The 25,986-nt window shown below is 41.1% G+C and overlaps 1 protein-coding gene across 4 annotated transcripts in view; it reads left to right on the forward strand.

The window, feature by feature from the left end:
• TRAPPC9 (trafficking protein particle complex subunit 9) overlaps positions 1-25,986 on the forward strand; it is a 600,839-nt gene that overhangs the window by 45,554 nt on the left and 529,299 nt on the right. For all 4 annotated transcript variants that reach the window (XR_006737185.1, XR_006737186.1, XM_045560810.1 and 1 more), the window contains 2 exons: positions 2,574-2,699; positions 14,778-14,994. Coding sequence is in view for 2 of the 4 variants with exons in the window: in XM_045560810.1 (XP_045416766.1) it covers positions 2,574-2,699; positions 14,778-14,994 (343 nt within the window). In the remaining 2 variants the exon portion in view is untranslated. The remainder of the gene's footprint in view (positions 1-2,573; positions 2,700-14,777; positions 14,995-25,986) is intronic.

Below are 25,986 nucleotides of genomic sequence, written 5' to 3' on the forward strand. Positions count from 1 at the left end.
CACACACACACAGCAGGCCACCTCCTACTTTATGAGTGAGAAACACCACCTTTTTTGGTTTTCATTCATTGAGATTGATAATGAAGTCTCTTAAGCAGATTCTTGCCTGGCTTCATGAATGATTGAACAATTTTTTGTTGGATTTCTGAATTTTGGCCAAGGAAATTCTCTCTATTGGAAGAGATGAAGTGGAACCCCTAGACATTCTTCTGATATATTGGTGTTATTGTATTTTGAATTGAAAGGAACCTTAGATGGCATATAGCCTTTTGCCATTCTGTAGGTATAAGGAAACTGAAGCCCAGGGCTTAAGTGTCATGATCAGAGTCACACAATGGCATGATTTGAACTAGAGTCTAGGTCTTATGTCTTCTCATACATGCAGGTAACAAGACAGTGGTTTGGGAGGGTAGAGAACCCTCCCCTCTTGACTTCCAGTGTCTTGGTAGAGTTCTTAGTACTCACCTGCCATTAGTTTTTGTCCATGGTGGCCTCTACAGAGAAGGCCATTCTCTCCCAATCAACTGAGTTTCTAATCAACAAGAAGCTCTGGACCCATTCACATTTCCCAGAGAGAAACTATTAGACATAAAACTCTTGTTGTTATATTTTGCCCTCCAGTCCCCTCTGTGTGGGGTGCTAACTAATGCTAGGTAAGGCTAGCCTTGGACAAAGTGAGGACAATAGTCTGTGTGCTGAACCTTCTCCCATTTCTACTTTAGCTTTGGAGTCAGGCTGACTTGGATTCAAATCCAGCCTTCACCAGTTACTAGCTTTGTGACCTTGGGCAAGAAACTTTACTTTTTGGGGTCCCATTTTCTTTATATGTAAATAAGGATAATATTTACTTTAGGGTTTTTGTTTTACAATTGAATGAGACAATTCCTTCATTTATTCCTAAAGTATTGATTGCGTGGTTCTATGCTGGGCCATTGGTCCATACTTACTAGGGACTAAGCAGCGAGAACAGGGGCCCAGCCCCACGCTTCCCAGAGCGTGTGTTCCAGGGTAATGCCTGTAGAAGGCTAGGTATGTTGTAGATTTTTAGCAAATGGCCATTTTTCCCTAATCCCTATTGATTGTGGGTGTCTTTCTACTAATACAAGAATAATTTTTCATGATTTCATTTTAAACTTCTTTGTGATATAAATGAAAATGTATACATTTATCCAAAAATATGTGGAAAAAACCTGAGTTGACCTTTATTCTCACTTCAGTAGAAACTGTTTTAAGAGTTTTGAAGGAAAGGTAATTGTTTTCTTTCAATAGAATCAAATCCCTGTTAGTTTTTTTTGTTATATTGTTAAATGGTACATAAAATTGATACATTTCAGACTTTAATGTTGGTATTTAGGTAAGTATAAATAGTTTCTTTTTCTGATTGTCCTTGATAAATTATAATAGATCACAGATTATGTGTGTATTACATGCGTAGGAAAGGGGAAGGAATGAAGACTTGTCCCAAACGATACATACATCAGTGAGACAGGTGACCAGTCACACCGTTGCTCCTTGATGACTGATAAATAGGCAGACTGCATCTTCATGGGCAGCTGTGCCAGGCCAGGCCAATAGTGGTCTCAGTAAATGCTTACTGATTAAATGCATCGATTTTTATATGTGTTAATGCCTTCACAAAAGAATATTAGTGTGTTGTCCCTCCAAAACCTCAGGTTCTCTTTAGGTACTGGTGCACATGGACTTAACCTCTATAAACATTTTCTTTAATTTTAAGAATATTTTTTCAGTTACATCAATTGAAAATCACTCCAAGATAATTACGAAAAAAAAAAGTGGAGTAGAGAAAAAAAAAAGTCAGAAGAACAGATAGGATGGGGGATTTTGCAGTAGAGGCTTGGGAGAGAGGAGGCAGGGAGGTGGGCTGAGTGCGGGAACCTGGCTCCTTCACCTGCTCCGGGTCTGGAGCCACCCAGTGTGGCTGGGGGTGGCTCCTGGCTTGAAGTTAGGAGAATTGGGGGTGAGGTTTGAGACATACTCCCCAGTTTATTGAGTAGTTAAATGAAGTTCTACAAAGCCTTTTCTGTTCCAAATGCCTTCGTTTGGTCTTTATCTCAGGAACCATAATAGGATCTGAGAAATAGGAACGAGCAACTCTGAGATAGAAAAGCAGAAAGACATTGAACATTCAGGGAGCCAGAATTTTTACAACAAAGAAAAATGCATTTACAACTACTACATTAAAGCTGCAGGTGTGAGATTCTAAAAATGTTTTAGAGTACTACAAGGGATGATAAGCGGAAATGAATAGCGAAGTATCTGTTGATAATATTTTGAAATTTTGCAAAATAGCAAGCTATTGTGATTGTGTTATTTTAATGAATGCATACATATTTATATGGGCTCACTCAGCCACATTCTTTTGCCCCCATAAATGATAGACTTTATCAAAAACAAATTCTCATCTCTTGGGGTGGGGATGGGTTATGAGAAGCCTTATACTTGGGGAATTGCTGTCGCAGAGTTACTGAGTCCCAGTGGTGCAGCCTTCAGAATATGACAGAAACATCTTCACTCTTCTTTTTTGACTGAGGTTCCTCCTTTATATCCTACAGTATAAGAATGCTGGAGTGATTGAATTGGAAGCGTGTGTCAAAGCGGTACGTGTCCTTGCAATTCAGAAGCGGAGCATGGAAGCCTCAGAATTTCTTCAGAATGCAGTTTACATTAATCTTCGACAGGTGAGTGTATGCCCACCTCTAAGTGGAAGAGTTAATACAGTTCTTGTGAAATTCATTCACTAGTGATCAGCTTATTTTGCTATTCTAAGATTCAGTATGGCATGGTAAAAACTGGAGTCTTAATATCCTTGTTAATGTGGTTATTTGTATGTTTTACTTCTTTATTTTGTGGTATTTTACTTTCAAAATTCAGAATTTGCTGTTCTTTAACATTTTTTTGATTGGAGAAATAACTTTGCCTCTTACTAGCTTTGCAACTTTGAGAGGCTGGGGTGCAAATGTGTGGCTGGGGCTAAGCACTGAGTGTCTGGGGAGCCAGAAGTAATTCTGGGGCCAGAGTGGTTTTGTTTGTGAGGAACAGTGGGGGGAAAGATGCTTCAAAGGCAGGTTGGGTCAGGACCTGGTGAAGATCATGCATAAAAGTAAAGAATGCTAGACCTTACCAGGTAGGTAAGAGAGACTCCTTGTGGAATCCAAGCTGGGGAGCAGTCCCATGTGCTTGGCTTCGAAGCCCACCTCTGCCACCGGTTAGCTGCATAACCCTGAGCAAAATCACTTGGTGTGTCTGATTCTGAATATCGTTCTCTGTGAAGTGGTAGAATAACAACTGATACGGTGTTTATTAGAAGGACTAGTTTAGATGAGATACTTTATGTCCAGTTCTGTTTTAGTGCCTATCCTGTGAGTGACTGCGATGGGTAAGGGTTATTATCAGGCTGTAGGGCTTAGAAGGACACTTTTTTGACAGAGCAGAAAATGGATTGTGCCTTTCAAACAGATCCTTAACAGGCCTGAAGCTACAGAATTGCAGACAGTTTGGTTGGCAGCCAGTGTAGGGAGGACTTTGGGACTTACTTGCCCTGAGCGACTGGAGTTGCCTTTGCAAATTAATGTTGAAAATTTGGGCTTGCTGCAAAGCTGTTTTCACAGGTGGATATATAAATACACATATTTTATAAAATAAAATGTTTTCACTTAAAATCTGTGGGAATTTGTTGCTATTTGGAACAGCCCTTCCTTTGCTGTTTGCTTAGTTTTCCCATGGACCACTAGAGGTCAGCAAACACCGCGGCTCTCCTGCGGCTGGGCAGCCGGAATGGTGCAGTCGCGGCTGCCTGGCCTTTTGAGTTTCCCCAACACGATCCTTTGCTTTTGTTGACTCATCTCCATGTTTGTTTGCCAGATGAGCAGGCAGCAAAATAATGAGTTCTGGTGGGATTTTATAATAACAATAAAAAAGAAGGGCCTGTAGTTTTTTTGAAATAGAACCAGCTTTTGGTTCTTGATCAAGTGTGTTCTATTGCAGAATTGATGTGTTATATCTGTTCCTGGAAATGATTTTGGCTAATATGGAAATTTTGAAAGGAGCTGAGATATGATTATTGCAGGTTCCTTCTGCTTTAAGAATCCCTGTGCACACATAAAAACTGATAAATAATACATTTGGATTTAGTGGTATTGGAAAGGGTTTCTTCACTTTACAGAATTCAGTGCAGAATTCTCCTCTTTGTGTTCAGGGACACAGATTGACTTGTCTTTTCTTTAGTTGTTTTGGTGAGTGATTTATGATAATTATCTATGATTAACAAATGACAGCACACGTTTCATTTAATAACCGGCTTTCTACAAATTTGTGTATTGCACGTGTAGATTTTACAGGCACACGGTGAGGGAGACGGAGATGGAAGGAGCATGGACTTTGGCTCCCCAGATTGAGGTTTAAGTCACCATTTCCTCCCTGTGTAATTTGGAATAGTTTTGTAACCTCCTTAGCCTGTTTCTAAACTGTGAAATGGGAATGATGATTTTCACTTCTAGAGTTGTTTTAAGTTGTAAATGGTATAATAATGCATATAAAGTGCTAAACACACTGATTTGCACATGCAAAGCATTCAGTAGATGTGTTTGCCTCATTGGTAATGTATCAAAGGAATAAAGGCAGCTCCTGTTTGTTGAGGTCCCATTAACCAGCACTTTACTAGGTTGTGAATTTGGGCTATTTCCTTTAATCCATATAATTCTATGTTCCAACTGCAGTTATTCCTATTTACAGAGGAGGAACTCCAGGCTAAAGAAAGGCTGTGTAACTTGTCCAGAGTCAGACTGTAAATTCAGAGGGGAAGGGGCCTCTGGAAGTGTGCTTGATCCCTCTTTCCTTCAGTCATGTGCCACACCGGCTGCCAGGCCTGAGGCACTGTGAGGGGCTGTCTGCTGGCCCTTGAATATTCGGTGGGCAGCAAAACAGACATTGCCCTGCACTGACTGAGCTTAAGTCTAGAGTGGGAAACAGGTACTAAACAGGTAAACATAAAAATAGGTAATTAAAAATTTGATCATTTCTACAAAGGAAAAGAACATGCCCTGCCACGTAGACCTGGGTAATTTTCTAGCTGAGGCTGCCCTAGTGGTATAGTCTCAGTAAAAGAAGTTCTGTTACCACACAAAGACAACAAAAAGGCAAAGACTCTCCATTATCAAATAAGAGGAAACTTACTGATAATACTAATTAAGCAGCCGGCTCCTTGCAGGCATTTAACTAGGTGCTTTACAGATCTTGCCCATAATCATCGTGACAACTTTGCTAAGCAGTTTATTGTGCCCAATTTTAGAGATGAGAAATTTTAGATATGAGACAGGAGAGTTTGCTGGATACCCAGCATTATCTCATAAATACCATTGTTGCTGTTTAAGCCTAGTTTGATTCTAAAATCCAAGCTCTGTGAACTGAATGCCTCCAAACAACCCAAATTATTGAAATTAATTTTTTTTAATTCTTAGTAGAAAATGGCAATTGATAGTAAGAGAAATTGGTAGTAAGGAATTGTTTGAAAAACTAGAAAACAAATTTGACCGTACCAGACTTGAGAACATAATCTAGGATCAATGTATAGTCAATCCAATACCTTTCGCTTCTTATAATCCTAATGTTCAGGCATGATTCTGAGCCATTTGAGTACATTTTGGCTCATGATACTATTGACTAAGACCTGCAACCTCTTTGTCCTTGGTTAATTTTCTCTTCAAAGCCGTTCAAATTTTATGCAGGCTATTCGTTCCGATGTAAGAATAGCCTTTTTAAAATTTTTGATGCATTTCCTTAATGAAGCTGTTGCTAAGGAAACCCAGCAAAAAACTGGTAGATATGCACATAATAATTATAAGCTCAGAACTTTATGTCAATTTAAGCTCAAAATCAGAGGGATGGGGAGATTCAGGAAAGGCTTTTTAACATAGAAGGGGGAAAGTACTAAGAATGCAGCTTAGCTAAGGCTGAAACAGTTCAGTCTTGCCAGCAGGGTGCCTGGCTTTCAGAGATGGTTTGTGGGGAATTCATGGTTCTCACAAAGAAACTGCTGGATGGGGAAGGAGGAAAGTAACATTTCTGGTTGAATGAGCATCTGGGATATGGCATGCCACCTTGTCTTTAGGAGAGAGGAGTTTCATGGGAAACAGACATATAAAGAAACCTCCTGAGTGAGTCAAAGCTGCAGAGAAATGAGTAGACCAGGTGGGCCTGTGATACCCAGCTGGGCTTTGGATGAGGAGCTGCCTGCAAAGATGTGGGACTCTTTGACCTGATCTTTAGGTTGGCATTTCACATCTTCATTTGAAGCCCAATAAAGGGATGAAAGAGGGAGGAGGCTAATAGGAAAAGCCAGAGACTGGAGAATGAGCCACAGACATGTGCTGTGGTGTTGTCATATGTAACACGGGGAAGAATAATGCTCAATAATAAGAATGATGCTTCAGAATTTCCCATGTGGGGCCATGCCAGCAATTGGGGTAGATGTTTATCTCACGGGCATTGTGAACCTTGTAGCTTATCATCTTTTTCTTGTTGTTTTAGCTGCTAGGAACCTTAGAGCTGAATCTGTGGTCTACCCTTAATAATGACACCTACTTCATGGCATACATTTTTGTGATTTGACCTTCCCCAGGTTTCATTTAATTGCTGCCCTCATTTTCTCTTCACTCTGATTTTTATCTTTTTGTTGTTAAATTATATGTGTTTAAAAAATTGATTTTAGATGCCTTTTTAGAATGAGGCAGAATGTAAATAAATGCGTAAACAGAGCATATCACAGACACATATTGCTTTTAGAAATTCTAAACTGTTTACCTTAGGGGTTACCTTAAAGCTGAGATGAATATTAAAGTGATACATTTTTAATAGAAAAGTTTGGTAATTCATGCATATTCTAGAGCAGGGACTGTATCTGAGTCATTTTTATCGTCACTGTGCCAAGCACAATGCTTGTCATAGACCAGGCACTTATTAATGTTTGTTGGATGAATAAAGCCAGTGATGACGCATGCTTCATCCTGTGGTTCTTGCCAGCATTGGCACCACTCCTCTGAACGGCAGTGACAGCAGTGACCATCGGTGGGTATGCAAGGCCTTGTACCAAGGGCTTTATGCCCATTTCTGCATTTAACACATTGACTGCCACACGCCACACTAGAAAAAAATTTTTTTCCTTGGGGCCACAGTGTTTTATTATGAAAATAGAGTAAAAACTTTGAAAACAAAACAATCCTTTCTAATTTAATGAAAAATTTATTTTTTATTGTTTTGTGTGCATGAATTATATACAGCCTGAAACATAGTTCTTGTGGCTCCCAAGGTGAAGAGACATGTGAGTTATATATGCCTCACAAGGCCCTGGGCTTAAAACTAGTGTGAGTTCAGTACAACTCACTTGGCAGTTAATGTGTTAATCCTTAAAACCCTCCATGAGGGATTATTTTTATTATTTTATACTCACAACGTATAATATGTTTTTATCTGGAAAGACTTCAAACCTTCACAAAAGTTGCAAGAGTAGTACAATGAACACTTAATATGCCCTTCACCTTCAAGGACAGTGTTTGTCCTTTTATGTCAGGGTTATTCATTTAACATAAGGTTTTCAAGGCTCATTTATGTTGTAGCATGAATCAGTACTTCATTCCTTTTCATGGCCAGATAGTATTCCACTGTGTGGATGTATTATGTTTTCTCTATCCATTCATCAATTGATGGGCATTGGGTTGTTCCCACCTTTTGTCTAACATGAATAATGCTGCTATGAACATTCATGTACAGGTTTTATAGGAACACATATTTCCAATTTTCTTAGTATATACTTGGGAGTAGAATTGCTGGGTCATATGATAACTTATGTTTAACTTTTTGAGAAACTTTCAAACTGTTTTCCAAAGTAGCTGTACCATTTTACATTTCCATCGTCATTGTATAGGGATTCCAATTTTTCCACATCCTCATCAACACTTGCTGTCTATCTTTTGGTTATAGCCATCCTAGTGGGTGCGAAGTGGCATTTCATTTCGGTTTTGATTTGCATTTCACTGATGGCTGATGATGCTGAGCATTTTTTCATGTGCTTACTGGCCATTTGTATATCTATTCAAACTCTTTGCCAATTTTTACATTGGGTTTTATTTTCTTTTTATTGTTCAGTTGTGAATTCATTATATCTTCTGGATACTAATTCCTTATCAGATATATGCTTTGCAAAATTTTTCTCCCATTCTGGTGTTGTCATTTCACTTTTTTGATGGTGTCCTTGGCAGCACAAAAGTTTCTAATTTTGATGAAGTCCAATTTGGTGTTATGCATAAGAAACCATTGGTATTCCAAGGTGGAAGATTTACTACATTTTCCTTTAGGAAGTTTAGAGGTTCAGTTTTCCATTTAGGTCTGTGATCCATTTTGACTTACTTTTTGTTTATCATGTGAGATGGGGTCTAGCTTTAATCTTTTACGTGTGAATATCTAGTTGTCCCAGCACCATTTGTTGAGAGGACTATTCTTTCCCCATTCAATGGTCTTGGCACCCTTGTGGAAAATTACTAAATGTGAGGTTTTTTTTTTTTAAATTCTTAGTTCTATTCCACTGATATGTACAAATATATCTGTACTTATGCTCGTACCATACTATCTTGATTACTGTAGCTCTGTAGTAAGTTTCATTCTTCTTTTTTAAGACTGTTCTGGGTATTCTGAGTCTCTTGCACTTTCATATGAATTTTAGGATCAGCTTGTCAATTTCTCCAAAGCAGCCAACTGGGATTTTGATAGAGATGACATTGAACCTGCAGATAGGTTTAGGGAGTTTTGCCATCTTAACAATATTGTCTTCCAAACTATGAACATGCGATGTCTACAATAAAGAGTCAACAACTCCTCCTTTTCAGGGAAGAAAGGAAGACACATTTAGTTGGCAGCCTTCTATCGTTTGCCAAAACTTAGAATTTTACTTTTTTGTTTTAGTTGATTGTTTTTTACATTGGCTGTTTTATAATAAGAGAGGCATATTATCTTATGGTCATGTTTAGATTAGGTATTCTAGGAATCACTGATATCGTCCATAGGATATGGATTTTATTAACCTTTTAGATTGTCTTCTCATTTTCCTGCTTTACCTCTTTCTTAATTTTGTATGTCCTTTCAATTATCTATTCTAGTTGGGGCCTTAATTTTTTTTATGTTCATGCAAATTTAATTCCAATAAAGAATTGTTTATAAAACAAACAGTATATGGAGACAAGTGATTTATCCTAGCATTTCTTTTCTGTATGTTTGCTTCACTTTAAATGTATAAGGTACAATGAAGATTTGGGGCTGATATTAATTCTCTTAGAGGAGGAGTGACATCAGCAAGATGGCAGAATAGGACTTTTCAGCACTTGTCCACCACAGCAACACATGCCTGACAACCATTGACACACAAAAACAGAGAAACTCAGTACTCTTCAGTATAGAAAGGTGAATGCAGAGAGAGGCCATAGTCAAAGTTCATGTAATTGTCGAAGTACGAATAAGCCTACTCGGTCACTACTTTCACTAGTGAAAGTAGGCAGTACTTCTTGAAGGCAAAGGAGTTGGTTTTTAAGGTTATCCAAGAATGAATCAAAGGGAACTGGGATGATCAGAGTCAAGCTTCGACTTTGCTTCAGGTACCACTTTTGAATGTTGTGCTCACCAGGGATATTAACTATTTATAAGATTTCATCCCTCTAGCACATGGTGGGTACACCTGGTAGTCTACGAGCCTTTTAGATACCTGTCTAAGAGCGTGGAGCACAGCACCCTGCATCATCCATCTCTCTGTCCATCTTCCCAGGCACCTAGAAGAAGGCAGAGTGAGAACATGACAGAGTGGGTCCTCATTGGCTTGTCTGTCTCTTCCACTATTCCATGAACTTTTGAGGGACCAGGTCTTATTTAACTTTTTTTTTTCATTCTTCCCTCTGAATGATTAAAACTGAAAATGGATCCAATTACTTTAGGCAGATTTTTTTTTTTTTTTTTTTTTTTTTTTTAGAGGCAGGGTCTTGCTCTGTTACCCAGGCTGGAGTGCAGTGGTACAGTCACAGCACACTGCACCCTTCAACTACCGGCTTAAGCGATCCTCTCTCCTCAGCCTCCTGAGTACCTGGGACTACAGATGCATGTCATCATGCCTGGCTAATTTTTAAAATTTTTTGTAGAGACAGGGTCTCACTCTATTGCCCAGACTGTTTTTGTCTCACTATATTGTCCAGGCTGTTTTTGAACTCCTGGCCTCAAGCAGTCTTCCCGCCTTGGCCTTCCAAAGTGCTGGGATTACAGGTATGCGCCACTGCACTATATGCTTTCTAAAGAAAAGCTTTTGGTGGACACTTTATTACCCCTGCCCTGGGATGTAGGAAGGAAAGTTATGTTTTTCCCCAACTTTTCTGACAGACACATAGAAATTTTGTGTAATGTTGAACATATATTTTCTCTCCATATAATTATGGCTAGACATAATTGTGGTGAGAAATGGAATGTGTTTTCCATACCTGGGAATGTGTGGTCTCTGCCGTTTTTCCATCCTGCATTCCTCTGTGGTCATCACTTGAGTGCTATCACCAGGCTGTCTCAAACCATCTGCCACTGCCTTGTTCTTCAGATCACTGCAAAGTCCCATGTTTGAGAAGGCTGATGGGGGTTAGGCATTTTCTAGGTCATCTTTGGCTGGCTAATTTGGGGTTAGAATGTGAGTTCACAGGCATTAACTAACAATAATATTTATTATTTCTTGAACACTCAGAGTTGTAGGCTTATGCTAAGTGTCCACATTATTTCATTTTGTCTTTCCAACAATCATAATTAGATTTGATTATCTCCATTTTGTAGATAAGGAAAGTGCCAAAACCAGTGATGTGCAGATTTGGCACTGGAACTTGGGACTTTCTGACTCTAGTCTGTATTCCTCCCTGTATCTTGCTGCCCCAGACTAGTCCTATATCTTGAGTTTCCCACTAATGTTACCACTTTCTTTCTCATTAGTAGAATAAAGCAGATCTAAACTTACTTTCAAGTGGAAATGGAAAAGTGAATTAATATTTGAATTCCCTAGAGTCTGTCTTGTGAGTAAAGCTACTTGTCTTGAGTAGTCTTTGAGCCACTTCCATTGGAACCTCACATAAACATCTGGGCCCTGAACTCAGACTTCGTGACTGTGCAGCCTATTGAAAAATTAGAGCAAAGATGTGCTGATTAATATTGCCTCAAAGAACAGCAGGTTGGAAATGAGTTTGGGGATTTGATTTCATTTTAAGATTTCATGAGGATCTTGGCCTAGTATTTTGCCGAGGACCATTTCGTGTTCCCCAGATCCTTGTGCTGTAGATGTCCATGTTGACCTGACAGGACTTTGTCCTGAGGCTCCCAGGGCTCACTACTAACAAGAAGCTTGTTAGTCAAGTGTCTGCCTGGTGGTCAAAAGCAGTCATGTCCAAGCTTTTCCCATCAAGGATCCTTTTCAGGGCTTGAAGTGATTTCAATTCCATCTGTAACATAGTGTTTATCATTTGCTTTCTTATTACATTCAAATGATAAAAAGAAGATTGAAATAATATATTATCATTCAGAGTATTACAACCTTTCATCTTAGATAGGTTCCATGAAAGAATCAGTGGGAGTTCTGATGGATTGGAGATCAAGGCTTGTGACCTTCCCTGGCTGTCACCTTTATTTTAGATGGTGGTCTCTTTAAGGGCACTGGGTAAGATCACCATTTGTTTTATCTTCCCCAACATCTTTTATCATGTTTGGTACACGGCAGGTACAGTTGAAGGTCTAGGAGTTTGCAGGTTTGTGATAAAGGCATTATGCATGCCTGCCTCTCATTTATATATCTCCTCAATCCTCTGCCACGGTGAATACCCCACAGCACTGGAATCTCTTTCTGCAGCTATACTGCACACTCCTGGAAAACAGAGGCTATGTCCCATTCAAATTTGAATATCCATGAATCATAGACCTGGACAAGAATTTTCCAGAAGAAAACATAGAATATCTTTGTGACCTTGGCAAAAGTTTCTTAGACAAGGACACAGGAAGCACTAACCATAAAAGACAAAACTGATAAATCGAGCTATGTTACAATGTAATGTTTCTGCTTATCAAGACTCCCTTAGCAAAATAAATTGACAACAGACTGGGAGAAAATATTTGCAAAACATATATGACTAAGGACTTACATTCAGAATATAAAAAGAACTTCTACAACTCAATAATAAACAAATGATCTAATTTTAAAAACTGTCATAAGATTTGAGCAAACACTTCATAAAGGAAAATACACAAGTAGCCAGTAATCATATAAAAAGTGTTCAACATCATTAGTTATCAGGGAAATGCAAATTAAAGCCACCAGAATGGCTAAAATTAAAAAGACTGATAACAGCAAACGTCGGTGAGCATGTGGAGCAACAGTGATTCTCACACATCATTGGTGTGAGTGTGAAATGACCTTTCACTTTAGGAAAGGTCTGGCGGTCCTGGGTGGGGGGCAGTGGTGACATACACATAAATAATTTAGGAGACAGAGAGAGAAATGATAGTCTAGAATGGTTATGAGAATTTAGGAAAGAAGTGGTAGCTTTCAGCTAAAGGGCATGAAGACAGGCTTCTTGGAGAGGGTGACATTGGAATGGTGTCTTTGAAGAAGAGTCGGAGCGGATATTGGGGGCAGGAGCCTCTCAAGCAGAGGGAGGCAGGAGCAGAGAGCCGAGGCGGGGGTGCTCAGGGAACCCCTGTGCCCTGGAGCATCTTCACCCGGTTGAGTCCTGTCATCCCCTGTCTGAAGCAGGGTCTTCCCTTTTCACCCTTATTCTGTGTCAAAGGACATTTCGTTGCACTTGACACGGTTGTTCTGTTTCTTTGTTCGCTGGGTGACTGCCATCTTCCCTGTTGATTCTAAGCTGGGAGGACTAGCCTGTCCTGGCATGCAGGCCCCTGGGCGCAGGGTCTGTGCCTGTTTTGTTCACTGCTGTGTCTTCCCCCACAGTAGTGGCTGGCACAGAGTGGGCATTCGATAAATATGTATTGGCAGAATAAAAAAACAAATGAATTAAAGTTGTTGAGTTTGGCTAGACCATAGGTAGAAAGCGGGACCCAGAGTTCCAAGGGCAGCTTGGGGCTAACTACCTTGAGAGGGCCTGGTGTGCCCGTGAAGGCATTTGGGCTTCATTTTATAGTACTGAAGGGTTCCTAAGTGGTTTTGAGGTGGGAGTTGTCTTAGTCTGTTTGGGCTGCTATAAAAAATACCATAGACTAGGTGGCTTATAAAGAACAGAAATTTATTTCTCACAGTTCTGGAGTCTGGGAAGTCCAAGATCAAGGTGCTGGCAGATTTGGTGTCTGGTGAGGGCTTTTTCCCTGTTCACAGACGGCCATCTTTTCACTGTGTCCTCACATGGTGGAAGGGGTGAGGGAGGTCTCTCTGGGGTCTCTTTTATAAGGGCACCAATCCCATTTATGAGGGCCCTACCCCCATGACCATCAACCCCCTAAAGGCTCCAGCTCCTAAGACCATCGCTTTGGGGTTAGGTTTCAACATGTGAATTTAGGGGGGCAGGGAATACAAACATTCTGACCATAGCAGGCATGATGGGTTCTGCGCTGGGCTTCAGGAGTGCTATTCTAGCCAGGGTATGTGGGTGAATTAAGGAAGGTAGAGAGAGGTGGTGTGAAGATGACTCAGGTCTAGGGCCCAAGCAAGGGCCATGACAGTGGGTGCTGAGGTGTGGAATGGGTGGAGGGTTTAAAGGGCATAGATTGGAAGGGTGTTCAAACTTAGGTTCTGAGCTCACAGAAATATCTGGGAAACACGTTTATTGTCCAGGGCAGGGGAGGTGGAGAACCACTTCCTTAGCAGCGTGCCTTGAGCGGCAGTGTGGGCCCTGCCTTCCTTCCTCTCTGAAGGTAGCCGCGGTACAGTGAGGTGAACACCATGCAGTGAGCAGAGCCGGGGCCCAGAGTCAGGTCTTGTTTGTGATACTTTTTGACTATTTGATTTTGTGTAGGTTATTAGTGTCTCTCTGAGCTTCAATGTCCTTATCTACAAGTTCATGGGATTGTTGCTTTGATTAAATAAGGTATGTTAAGGTTGTCAGTATATAGTAGTAGATGCTTAAGAATCAGAAGTTGTTATTACTACATCACAGGGTTGTTGGGAGGATTCAGTTAGGTGTTGGATGAAAGAAAACTTTTTGTAAGCTATGAAGTCTTAAGTCTAAGTTAGGTGGTGTTATTATTAACAATTCATTATCAAGTTACATGGCTATATATATTCTGGGGTTTAAGAATTTTTGTATTTGATGAAAGTCCCTGTCAAAATCCTACTGTCTACATGAACTCTTGTTCCTTTCCTTTCCTTTCCTTTCCTTTCCTTTCCTTTCCTTTCCTTTCCTTTCCTTTCCTTTCCTTTCCTTTCCTTTCCTTTCCTTTCCTTTGATAAAGAAACTTAAAGTAGATGTCTTATGTGATGTATAGCAAATACCTTTGTTCAGAGAATCTGGGCCTTATTAGCAGAATGATAGGCTACACTTGAAGCAATGTGCTCTTCAAAGGTTTTGGAGTGTCCACAAAAACCGCTCAGTGCTTTTGTGATATTGTCATGTCACAGGGCTGGCAACGAGGCTGTCCCTCTCCTTCATGTTTCATGAGGTCTTTGTTTAACAAAAAAACTTTTTTTTATGCGTGTTTCTTGTTTCACTTATAAATTTCTTTCAAAAGCTTTTTACTTTCTTTCTGTGCTTCAGCTTTCTGAGGAAGAAAAAATCCAGCGATACAGCATCCTGTCCGAGCTCTACGAATTGATCGGCTTCCATCGCAAGTCGGCGTTCTTCAAGCGCGTGGCTGCCATGCAGTGCGTGGCCCCAAGCATCACAGAACCCGGGTGGAGGGCCTGCTACAAGCTCCTCCTGGAGACACTTCCTGGCTACAGTCTGTCGCTGGATCCAAAAGACTTCAACAGAGGTACTGAAAGTCCTGCTGCTAGAACTGAAGTGATGCTTTAATTCAATTAATCGTGCACTGTTTGAGCACCTGCTCTACATGGCAGACTTTGTGATTGGTGCTGGTGGTACAAAGATGACTAAAACCCTGCCTTGTATGTGGGTATTCTGGGGCTTGAATTCTTAAATGTTTGTCTGTGGTAGACAGAAGTTGCCTTTGAGCTCATTGGCATGGTGTATTAACAAAATACTTGAAATACCTAAGAATTTTACTTATCTTATGAAATTTAATTAAGTTAGCAAAAGTGAATAAACCAGGAATAAATATACTTGGGTGTATGTGTACACATATAGCTGTGCATTTGGTAGTAAATTCTTTTTTTTTTTTTTGGAGACAGAATCTCAGTCTGTTGCCCAGGGTAGAGTGCCAAGGTGTCAGCCTAGCTCACAGCAACCTCAAACTCCTGAGATCAAGCAATCCTTCTGCCTCAGCCTCCCGAGTAGCTGGGACTACAGGCATGCGCCACCATGCCTGGCTAATTTTTTCTATATATATTTGTAGTTGTTTAGTTAATTTCTTTCTATATTTTTTTAATAGAGACGGAGTCTCACTCTTGCTCAGGCTGGTCTTAAACTCCAGACCTTGAATGATCCTCCTGCCTCGGCCTCCCAGAGTGCTAGGATTACAGGCATGAATCACCGTGCCCGGCTAGGCAAAGTCTTATTAGGAGAAAAAAATTTTTTTTGGTTACTGTTTTAGGTAGAGAACATATAGCACTTTTCTCTCGTTCAAATCTAGAGTTAGCAAAGGCATAGGCTTCTAGATAGGAAAGGAACTGAGAAGTCAGTCCTCTAGGTTATTGTCCTACCAGGACAAAAATGGATTCTTCAGCATCTTTTTTATATAGTCATATCTGTTAAAGGCCTGTGCTGACTGGAAGAGCTTATGGTTTTAATGAAGAATCCAGTTCTGGTTTTAGATAATTCTGATTGTTATGGCTCTTCCCCAGATTGAATGAAAAATCACATTTCTCTTTACTTTCACCTACCTGAATATCTGAAGATATGTCTACTTACCTTTTTCATACATTGATTCAATGGATGATGTGTTACGCCATTGCCCTGTGCCACATGGTGTGTTAGGTGAGTGATGCAATGGTAAAGAAGATAGTTTGGACAGGCATGGTGGCTCACACCTGTAATCCTAGCTAGCATTTTAGGAGGCCCAGGTGGGAGGATTGCCTGAGCCCAGGAATTGGAGGTTGCAGTGAGCTGTGATGGCACCACTGCATTCTAGCCCAGGCAGCAGAGTGAGACCCTGTCTCCAAAAAACAGAAGATAATTCCTGCCCTCTACAGTAAAAATAAACCGGCAGTTTCTCACATAAAACAACCCTCCACCTGTTTGCAGAGAGCTCTCAGGTGCTTTCAGAGCTTTCTTCTAATTTCTGCATCTCCAGTTGCAGTGATATTCCTGATAAGTTACATTCTCTAGACTTCTTGCCATTCTGACCATCTTCCCAAAGCAACACTTGGGATGAATTCTGGTTAGCTTAGAGGAGGGGTCAGCAAACTTTTTCTGTACAGGTCCAGATAGTAAATATTTTAGCCTTTATGGCCCATACGATCTCTGTCACAACTACTCAACTCTGCTGTTGTGGTGTGAAAGCGGCCATGGACAATATGTAAACCAATAAAACTTTATTTAAAAAAATAGATGGTGGTCAGGTTTGGCACAGTAACTATACTTTGCCAAACCGTTGGCTAAGAACACAATGATATCTAAAATAATTTTTTTGCCCCAAATTACTTAAAAAAATTTTTCTAAAATGCTTTCTAAAATCATTTATTTAATAAAAGGAGGGCACTGGGGTTTGGAAGAGAAAAGGGAGACTGAGTAGCGTAGCCGAAGGAGGGTCTTCCTGGGCAGGACGTGAGGGGAGTGAAGGGAAGCTGGGCTGGGGCATTTGGAGCACATGCAGTGCTTTAGGCTCTTACTTCTCTGGAGGGAGGAGACGTAAACCTGGGGTGGGGGTGACTGTGGACCTAGGGGAGAGCCTTTGTGCTCTGGCCTGAAGCTGTGTTTGAAGGAGCTGAGGCTCTGCGTGCAAGCAGGTGTGTTAAGGAGGGTCCCCACAGGAATGAAGTAACCATGGATTTTTATCTTTAGGGCCTTAGATGTCCTGCCTCTCTGGAGCCCCTAGGGCAAGACAGGGCAGGCAGAGTGCTGATTAGGGTAGACGGTACACTTCTCTGTTCCTGTGTGAGAACACACCATATCTGTCTTTTATGTGACCTTGCCAGGTCTCCTCCATTCCGTACCCATGCTGTGGACGTTTTAAATTAAACATGGGCTTGACATTTGTCTCTGTTGGACGTTATCAGTGACACTGACTCATATTGTTGCTCCAGTTCATTTTGAACCTGGATTCTGTCCCTTGCTTTTGTTTCAGCTGTTCATGGTATTGAGTGCAAGAGGTCACGAATAGAATTTGGGACCCTTTTTAATAGGTCTCCTATTCTCTAGAGATTTCTTGGTTTTTGCTTTGTGCTGGACACCATGCCCTGTGTTGAGGAGGAACATATGGATGAGCCAAGCTCCTGCCGGAGCTCAGCCACATCTGAACCCATTCAGTGGTTTTCTCTGCCAGATCGTGTTTTACCATCTTGCCCAAACAGATGTCATGATAGGATTTTTTTTACCTGCCCTATTACTTGCTCTCCTATTCTCTAATTTCTTTTTCCTCTGTGTTCCCCCAAGAGATGGATGGAACCTGGGGTTTGCTGAGCCCCTGTTTCATGACTGGCACTTTTAGTTGGACCTGAGCATATATGAATTAAGACTGATGATGTGTGATTTTCATACTGGTCTCTGTCTTCTACATATGAGGAACTTCAGGGCAGTCAGGTGCTTCCCCAGAGATTGTTGTGGCCTCTGCACCACACCTAGTGTGGGCCTTTAACTGGCTTCTCAGGGCTGCTTCCACCCTCAGACAGCTGTGCCCCAGCTGTGCTCACAGGACTGTCCTTAGCTCCCCAGAGCACTGTTGAGATCATGTGGTCCTTAAAAGAACTTTATTTTGGTGCCTGAGGAACTCATAGTTGAGAAATTAAAACCTTCATAAAGGATTACTAGGGAGGATGAGGAAAAAAAAAAAAAAAGAGAAAACGAAGAGAAAGAGAAATGAAAACCTTCAAATGGGACCGAGTCCTTGGGCGGACCTCTGCATTAGCTGTCTCTGCCCTGGGCTCTGAGCCTGGTCCTTACAGCGGGGGGCCGGCCCCTTGCCCCACCCGAGTCTGGGTCTGGCTCTTTCTGCACTTCAAAAAGAGGAAGATGCCTTCCTTGGGGCTTCCATTTTCTTGTTCCAGAAATGAGGACAACACCTCATGGCAGGTAGCAGATGCCTGGAGTGAGGTCTGGGTATACATACTTAGAAGATTGTCACATGATTCTGAAAAGACCGATCTAGTTCTTACCCTCCTGTACAGATGGTGGTGGGCTTTCGCGCAGTGTTGTTTCTGTTGGGAACACTTACTGGTGATGGAGAGAGGGAGGGGACAAGTGGGGAAGGCCCTCTGTCTAGGACGACCACGCGGTGCGGTGCCAAGGTCAGCTAAGGCATGAGAGGAAGGCATGAAGACTGATTAACAGGTTGCTGGATTTGGGGAGCCAAGGTCAGACTGAGCCAGGATGAGGGATTTGGGATCTCAATAAGATTTGCTGTTGCCCTTGTGGCTGATGTGTTTCATAGGAAGCTCAGCTGGAGCCAAAGCTACAAACGGGAATCAGTGAAGAGATGACACACTTTTCCAGAAGAGCTTGCTTCTTGCATCCTCACTGGTCAGAGTTTTACTTTATTGCTGCCCATGGAGTGCCCGGCATTCTGGGGACTGGCTCCTAGGGCAAGGCCATTTCCCAATTCCCAGCCTCTCTGTAGCACTGCAGTAGTCCTGTGGTAAGCGCCTTCCAGCTTTTCCAAAGAGTGAGATGGAAAGGTGAGAACAAAGCCTACAAACCAAACAATGCTCTCATAATGTGTTGGCATTGCCAGGGTTTGCTTTTAATGATGAGCGGAGCGGTGACCAGAGGGGTGTTGGTTGGCCTCCCTCACCCGCTCTGCTGACACCAGCAGGCGGCCTTCTGGTCCTGATTCTACTATGACGAACAGCATCTGTGTGGTGCTGGAGGATATCCCAGTATCTGAGACATCTGCTGCACTCAATATACAGTTCTATGGCATAGGAAGCAGTATTATTTATACGTCCACATTACCAAGCAGTTTTGAAGGGTGTTTATTCTTTTTTTTAAAAATATAGATCACTTAAGAATTAATCTTATATTCGTCCCATAACCATACTTTCCCCTCTGTGATTTTATTTTATTTGTAAAAAATAGACTTTATTTTTTAAAGTTGTTTTCAGTTCACAGCAAAAATGGGCATAAAGTATAGTGTTCCCACATTACCTGCTGTCCCTGCACACACACAGCCTCCCTTCTGTCAACACCCCTGCCAGAGGGCATGTTTGTTACAGTTGGTGAGCCTGTGTTGACACATCATCACCCAGAGTCCACCGTTTACATGAGGGTTCACTCTTGGTGTTGTATATTCTGTGGGTTTTGACACATGTGTAATGGCACGCGTCTGCCATCACAGCATCATACAGAGTCATTTCACTGCCCTAAAAATCTGCAGTGCACTGCCTCTTCATCTCTCCTTCTCCCTACCTCTGGAAACCACTGATCCTTTTACTTTCTCCATAGTTTTACTTTTTTAAGAATGTCATATAGTTGGAATCATAACAGTATGTAGCCTTTTCAGATTGGCTTCTTTCATTTAGTAATATGCATTTAAGTTTTCCTTATATCTTTTCATGGCTTGGTGGCTCATTTCTTTGTAGTACTGAATAATAATATTCTACTATCTGAATATATCACAGTTATTTGTATGTTCACCTGAAGAATCTTGGTTGCTTGCAAGTTTTGGCAATTAAGAGTAAAGCAGCCATAAATATTTGTGTGCAAGTTTTTGTGTGGACTTAAGTTTTCAACTCATTTGGGTAAATGTCAAGGTGCATGATTGCTGGATCATATGGTAAAAATACATTCAGTTTTGTACAACACTGCCAAATTCTCTTCCATTTTGCATTCCCGCCAGCAATGAATGAGAGTTCTTATTGCTCCACATCTTTGCCAGCAGTTAGTGTTATTGATATTTTAGATTTTGGCCATTCTAATAGGTGTGCGGTGGTATCTCATTGGCATTTTAACGTGCAATTCCCTGATGGCATATGATATTGTGCATCTTTTCACTTGCTTATTTGCCATCTCTATGTCTTCTTGGGTGAGGTATCTGTTCAGATCTTTTGCCCATTTTTTAAGCAGGTTGTTTTCTTACTGTTGAGTTTTAAGAGTTCTTTGGGCTGGGCGCGGTGGCTCACACCTGTAATCCTAGCACTCTGGGAGGCCAAGGCGGGTGGATCGCTCGAGGTCAGGAGTTCAAGACCAGCCTGAGCAAGAGTGAGACCCCGTCTCTACTAAAAATAGAACGAAATTATCTGGCCAACTAAAAATATATATAGAAAAAATTAGCCGGGCGTGGTGGCGCATGCCTGTAGTCCCAGCTACTCGGGAGGCTGAGGCAGTAGGATCGCTTAAGCCCAGGAGTTTGAGGTTGCTGTGAGTTAGGCTGATGCCATGGCACTCTAGCCCGGGCAACAGAGCGAGACTCTGTCTCAAAAAAAAAAAAAAAAAAAAGAGTTCTTTGTATAATTTGGATGACAGTCCTTTATCAGATATATATTTTGCAACTGTTTTTTCCCAGTCTGTGTTTTGTCTTCTCATTTTCTTGATATGTCTTTTACAGAGCAAAAGTTTTAAATTTTAATGAAGTCTAGCTTACCAATTCTTTCTTTTGTGGATTGTGCCTTTGGTGATGTATCTAAAAAGTCATTACTGTACCTAAGGTCACCCATATTTTCTCCTATGTTAACTTCTAGAGGTTTTATAGTTTTGCATTTTACATTTAGGCCCATGATTTATTGAGTTAATTTTTGTGAAGAGTGTAAGGTCTGTGTCTAGGTTAGTATTATTTTTTTGCTTGTGGATGTCCAGTTGTTCCAGTTCACTGTTTGCTGAAAAGACTATCTTTGTTCTGTTGTATTGCCACTGCTCCTTTGTCAAAGATCAATGCACTGTACTTATGTAGGTCTATTTCTGGGCTCTCTATTCTGTTCCACTGATCTGTTTGTCTGTTTTTTTACTAGTACCACACTGTCTTGATTACTGTAGATTTATAGTAAGTCTTGAAGTTGGGGATGTTTTTATTTATTAAAAAAAAATTGTCCTATTAGATGTTACAAAAAATCAATTATTCACAAAAGGTGATTGTTCACATTTTCTTCACTATTTCCGAGTATTTTAAGTGGCGTATCTTGAGTAGCTGCTATGCAGGCAGGGTCACTGTCTCCAGTTGTGGCCTGCACAGGAGTTCTGGCTGCACTTGCCCAGCTGTCTGCTGGGCTCAGGGCTGTGTGAGACCAGACAGAGGGGTGGCTTTGTCTGTTTCGAATGTAGGGACTTTCTTTGCTAAGCCCTGCTTGGCCTGCGGGCTGCATTTGCCCAGAGAGGTATCTCTTTCTCACCCACACAAGGCTAACTGTGGCCTCATGCACACATGTAACATTGTTTCTCACAGCTTGGTGACTGGGGACCCTGAGCAACATATGCTACGGAAGGGAATGGTGGCTTGGCAAGGTGACCTGTTATTCCCGAGGTCATACTGCTGGTGAGAGCGTAGGACACCACTACTGACTAGCTGTGTGACCTTGGCTAAGTCACCTGATGTCCTATGTCTCTGTTCCTTATCTGTAAATGAGGGTACTAGCTTTATCTAGTGGGAGGTTGTGAGGATTGAATGGTCAGTCCCTGTGAGGAGCTTAGGATAGCACTCAGCACATATTTGTTGCTGTTACTGTAGGATTTATATTTTAAAAGGCTAAGAGTTACTGGCAGAAGACTAGAATATAGATCCCAGAGTCTTAGGAGGGGGAGTTGAGTGTCTAAGCTCAATTAGGCTTTATTCTGGAGAAATTTGATTGAGTGGGGATAGGGGGTGATGTAGTGTTTAGGAAGAGGGAAGAGAGAGTTTTTAGTGCAGTCACCCTATTGCTTTTCAGAGAGACGAGAATGTGTTTTAATGGGTTTCTCTGAGCACTTGTGAATAGAATCCCCATTTGGTGTGCTTCTGAGAGGCTTCAGGGAAGATTTAAATTGCTTTTCAGTTACTTTTTTGAATATCCTTTGATTATAACTCCAGGCTGGCTTCAGGGTAATAGCAAGCCTCCTGGGCTCTATGCAAGTTACAATAGGAGTTGTCTTAATTTTTTCTTTTTATAAGGGGCCAATTATCTATATCTAAGAATACTCAAGTCTGAGGTCTTCCAGTGGCTCTTCCTTCCTTCAGGAATATGCTTCCCCTGTTTTTCCCTGTCTGACTCAGTTCTCAGCCGAATGCCATTTCTTCAGCTTCACAGAGGTCCCCTGTGGTCCCTTCAGCCTAAGTGGAACCCTTTTATTTTTCTCTTTCATTGAATCCTGTTGTTCTTACTCATAGCACTTCCCATAATTTTTAAGTACATTAAAAGAAATTGGGGGTGCTTATTTAACATCTGCCTTCCCCACTAGCCTGCAGGCCCTGCAAGAGCAGAGCCACCGGTGTGTCACCATGTCCCCTGCACTGCTCCATGGGGGTGTCCAAGTAGATATGTATAATGTGGGACCAAACTCTAACGAGCCGCTATGATATGTTTGTTGCCATTTATTGAATAGAGTTTTTTTTCTTGCTCTTAATTTTTAAGCCTGATGAACGAAACATATTTCTTTCGAAAAGTAAAACAAAGAAGCATACTTCCAAGTGATTTGGTACTTTTTACTTAGACTTCTGTTTCAGAAAGAGGAGACACTTGTCATCATTTTGTGAAAGACAATAGGGAAAAGGGGTAAAGGACTGAGATCAAATAATGTAAAAGTGGTAGGTGGCAGCTGGTTACTTTTTTTTTTTTTTTTAGACAGAGTCTCACTTTATTGCCCGGGCTAGAGTGCTATGGCATCAGCCTAGCTCACAGCAACCTCAAACTCCTGGGCTAAAGCGATCCTCCTGCCTCAGCCTCCCAAGTAGCTGGGACTACAGGCATGTGCCACCATGCCCGGCTAATTTTTTTAATATATTTTTAGTTGTCCAGATAATTTCTTTCTATTTTTAGTAGAGGCGGGGTCTTGCTCTTGCTCAAGCTGGTCTCGAACTCCTGAGCTCAAACGATCCTCCTGCCTCAGCCTCCCAGAGTGCTAGGATTACAGGCGAGAGCCACTGCACCCGGCCTACATTTTTCACAAAAAATAAAAATCATTTTAGAACCCATTTCTACTGTTGCTCTGGGCCACTTTAAACATTTCTCAGAGAATTAAATGGAAATCTACTAAAACCTTGTACCTGTGAATAAAAGGTAAGTTGTCTTTATTTTCAGGTTCTGAAGTGTATTCCATCTCTTTCTTGAGATAAGCATCTATCCTCACTAGCTGCTTGCAGGGAGTTGGGTAGGAGCACAGATGTGTGCTGCGTGTATTTGCTGGTTTATAGGGCTGCTTATGATCATTTTAATCTTCTTTGTGTTGCTGTATGTGAAGATTTTTGATCATGCCTTTTACCCAGTTCTTTTCCTGAACAGGATTAAATTTTCCCCGGAACTCTTGTGAAAGAGAGTGGTAAGGCAAATGGATTTGCTAAAAGGCAATAAAATGTATGTAATAAACTCCCAAATTGGTGAACTTTTTGATTATAAGAGTGTTGAAAATTTTATCACAAATCTGTCTTAAGAAAAAAGAATTCATATTTTATAGGGGAAGCACTTCGAATCACATAGAAATTATTTTTGACTAGTACTCTATTTGCTGTTAAGAACATTTATACTCTGTCTTACTCATAATCGCCTGTGATAGGAACTGATATCTTTCTCTGATTTTTGGTTTTTGTGAAGGTGCTTACTTGTGTGGATAGTTGTTGAATTTGGTGTTTGTGCGGATGGATGATTGCTGGAGGTTTCTATTTGGCCATCCTGCTCCGACCGCTTTGTGTGATAGGAGCTGGATCATTATCTTTTAAAAAATTAGCAAAGTGATATTTGTCCAGTTCTTACGTGAAAAAACATTCTTGATATGGTAGTGTTGAGACTAGTTAAATTGGGTCTTTTTGAATTCATGGCTAGGTTGGTCATGACATTGATTTTGGCTTCTTAATCCTTTAGGCATTTGGTCTTAACTTCTTTTGACAGTGTAGAATATTGCAGGGATTTATCTCTTTCTCCTTTCCTATAGTCATATGAGAAGTGCTTCCATTTTATATTACGAAAGATAAAATACTAGGATATAAAGTTGTGTGTGTGTGTGTGTGTGTATGTGTGGTCAGCTCCAAGGATTTCAATTAAAAATTATTATGAAATATTTTAAATACATACAAATTAGAAAGAATAGAACAATGAGTTCATCACCCATGTTAAATAGTCATCAGGATTTTACCATGTTTGCACATTTACTTTATTTTTGCCTTTCTTTTTTTATTCATTTTTTTTGAAGTATTTTATAGCAAATCCCAGAAATCACATCATTTCATTTCTACATACTTGAGTATGCATGTCTAAGAAATAGGAGAATTTTCTCTCACCAGACTTTAATCTTGATCCACATGCTTGTTAAGTACCCACTGTGTGTCAGGCATCCTGCTAGGCATCAGGGATGCTTGGGTGAATAAGACATAAATGTGGCTCCCAAGGAAATTGAAAATTGGTAGAAGAAAGAAATACCTGAGCTTGCAGTGCCTTGCTGTACCTGTCAGAGAACTCTTATGGTCTGAAGTTTGTGCAGGATACAGTGGAAATACAGAGGAGGGACTGGTCAGCTGTGCAGGGCAGGGTGGTGGGAGAAGAGGTGAGTAAGGGCTATGAGCAGAGGAACCCTTGGCAGGGAGTCTCAGTGTTAGTAAGCAAACAGAGAGAGGCCAGGATAGAAGGAGGAAGTATCTGTGCTGTCCGAATGGTTGAGGAGGCTGCCTTTCTTGTTCCATTCACACGTCAGTCAACACTGATTGAGTACCCAGTTCCATGCCAGGCCCTGTCCTGGGATGCAATAATAAATAACACACAGTCTTCAAGTACAGGAGCGAGCTCACAACCTGAACAGGGGATTCTGACACACAGACAGGTAATTTTACCTAATAAATATATCAACAGAGATCTGAAAAATGGAGGATTCATTCTTGGTGAAACAACAGAACAGGTTGGATCATTAATCATTTCAAAGCTGGAGTCAAAGGTTGATGTTATGTGTTAACCACATTATATTCATTGAATAATAATATTAATAGCAACTAGCATTTGCTGAGCATTTAGGATAAATATACCGCTAAAGTGCTGTTAAATGGATCATCGTATTTAAACCTGAAGACTTGATGACACACACTGCCACTGTCTCCGTTTTAGGGTTTAGTGTTGCTGTCTTCTCATCAAGGTTTTGCCCCAGATGTCACCTTGTTGCCCACCTGCCCCGGCTGATATAGCGCCACTCACCCCTGCCAGCAGTCACGTTGATTATTTGCATTCCTCACAGCACTCATCGGTGTACCTACTTCCCACAGGCTCATTGGCTCTCCCCACAGGGATGTTGATGCCATAAGGGCAGGTACCTTGTCTCCCTACTCTTTTTCCTATGTCTGCTTTGCACAGTATTAAGTTCTCAAGAAATACTTGTTAGCTGACTGACTATCATGAGCTATTATAGACTTTCAGTGAATGTTCATTTTGTCTGAGCCTGAATTCACCTTTCTGTGTTTTTTCATGGCCTAGGTTTTGGGTGAGCTGGAGCAGTGACTTACAACCTGGTTATCAGAGTCATTGGGGTGTAGTGTGTGTGCGAAGATTCAGATTTCCTCACCTTACTTCAGGTGTACTGAAATCGGAGTCTT

This window comes from Lemur catta, chromosome 9 (assembly GCF_020740605.2).
Source record: "Lemur catta isolate mLemCat1 chromosome 9, mLemCat1.pri, whole genome shotgun sequence".
NCBI lineage: Eukaryota > Metazoa > Chordata > Mammalia > Primates > Lemuridae > Lemur > Lemur catta.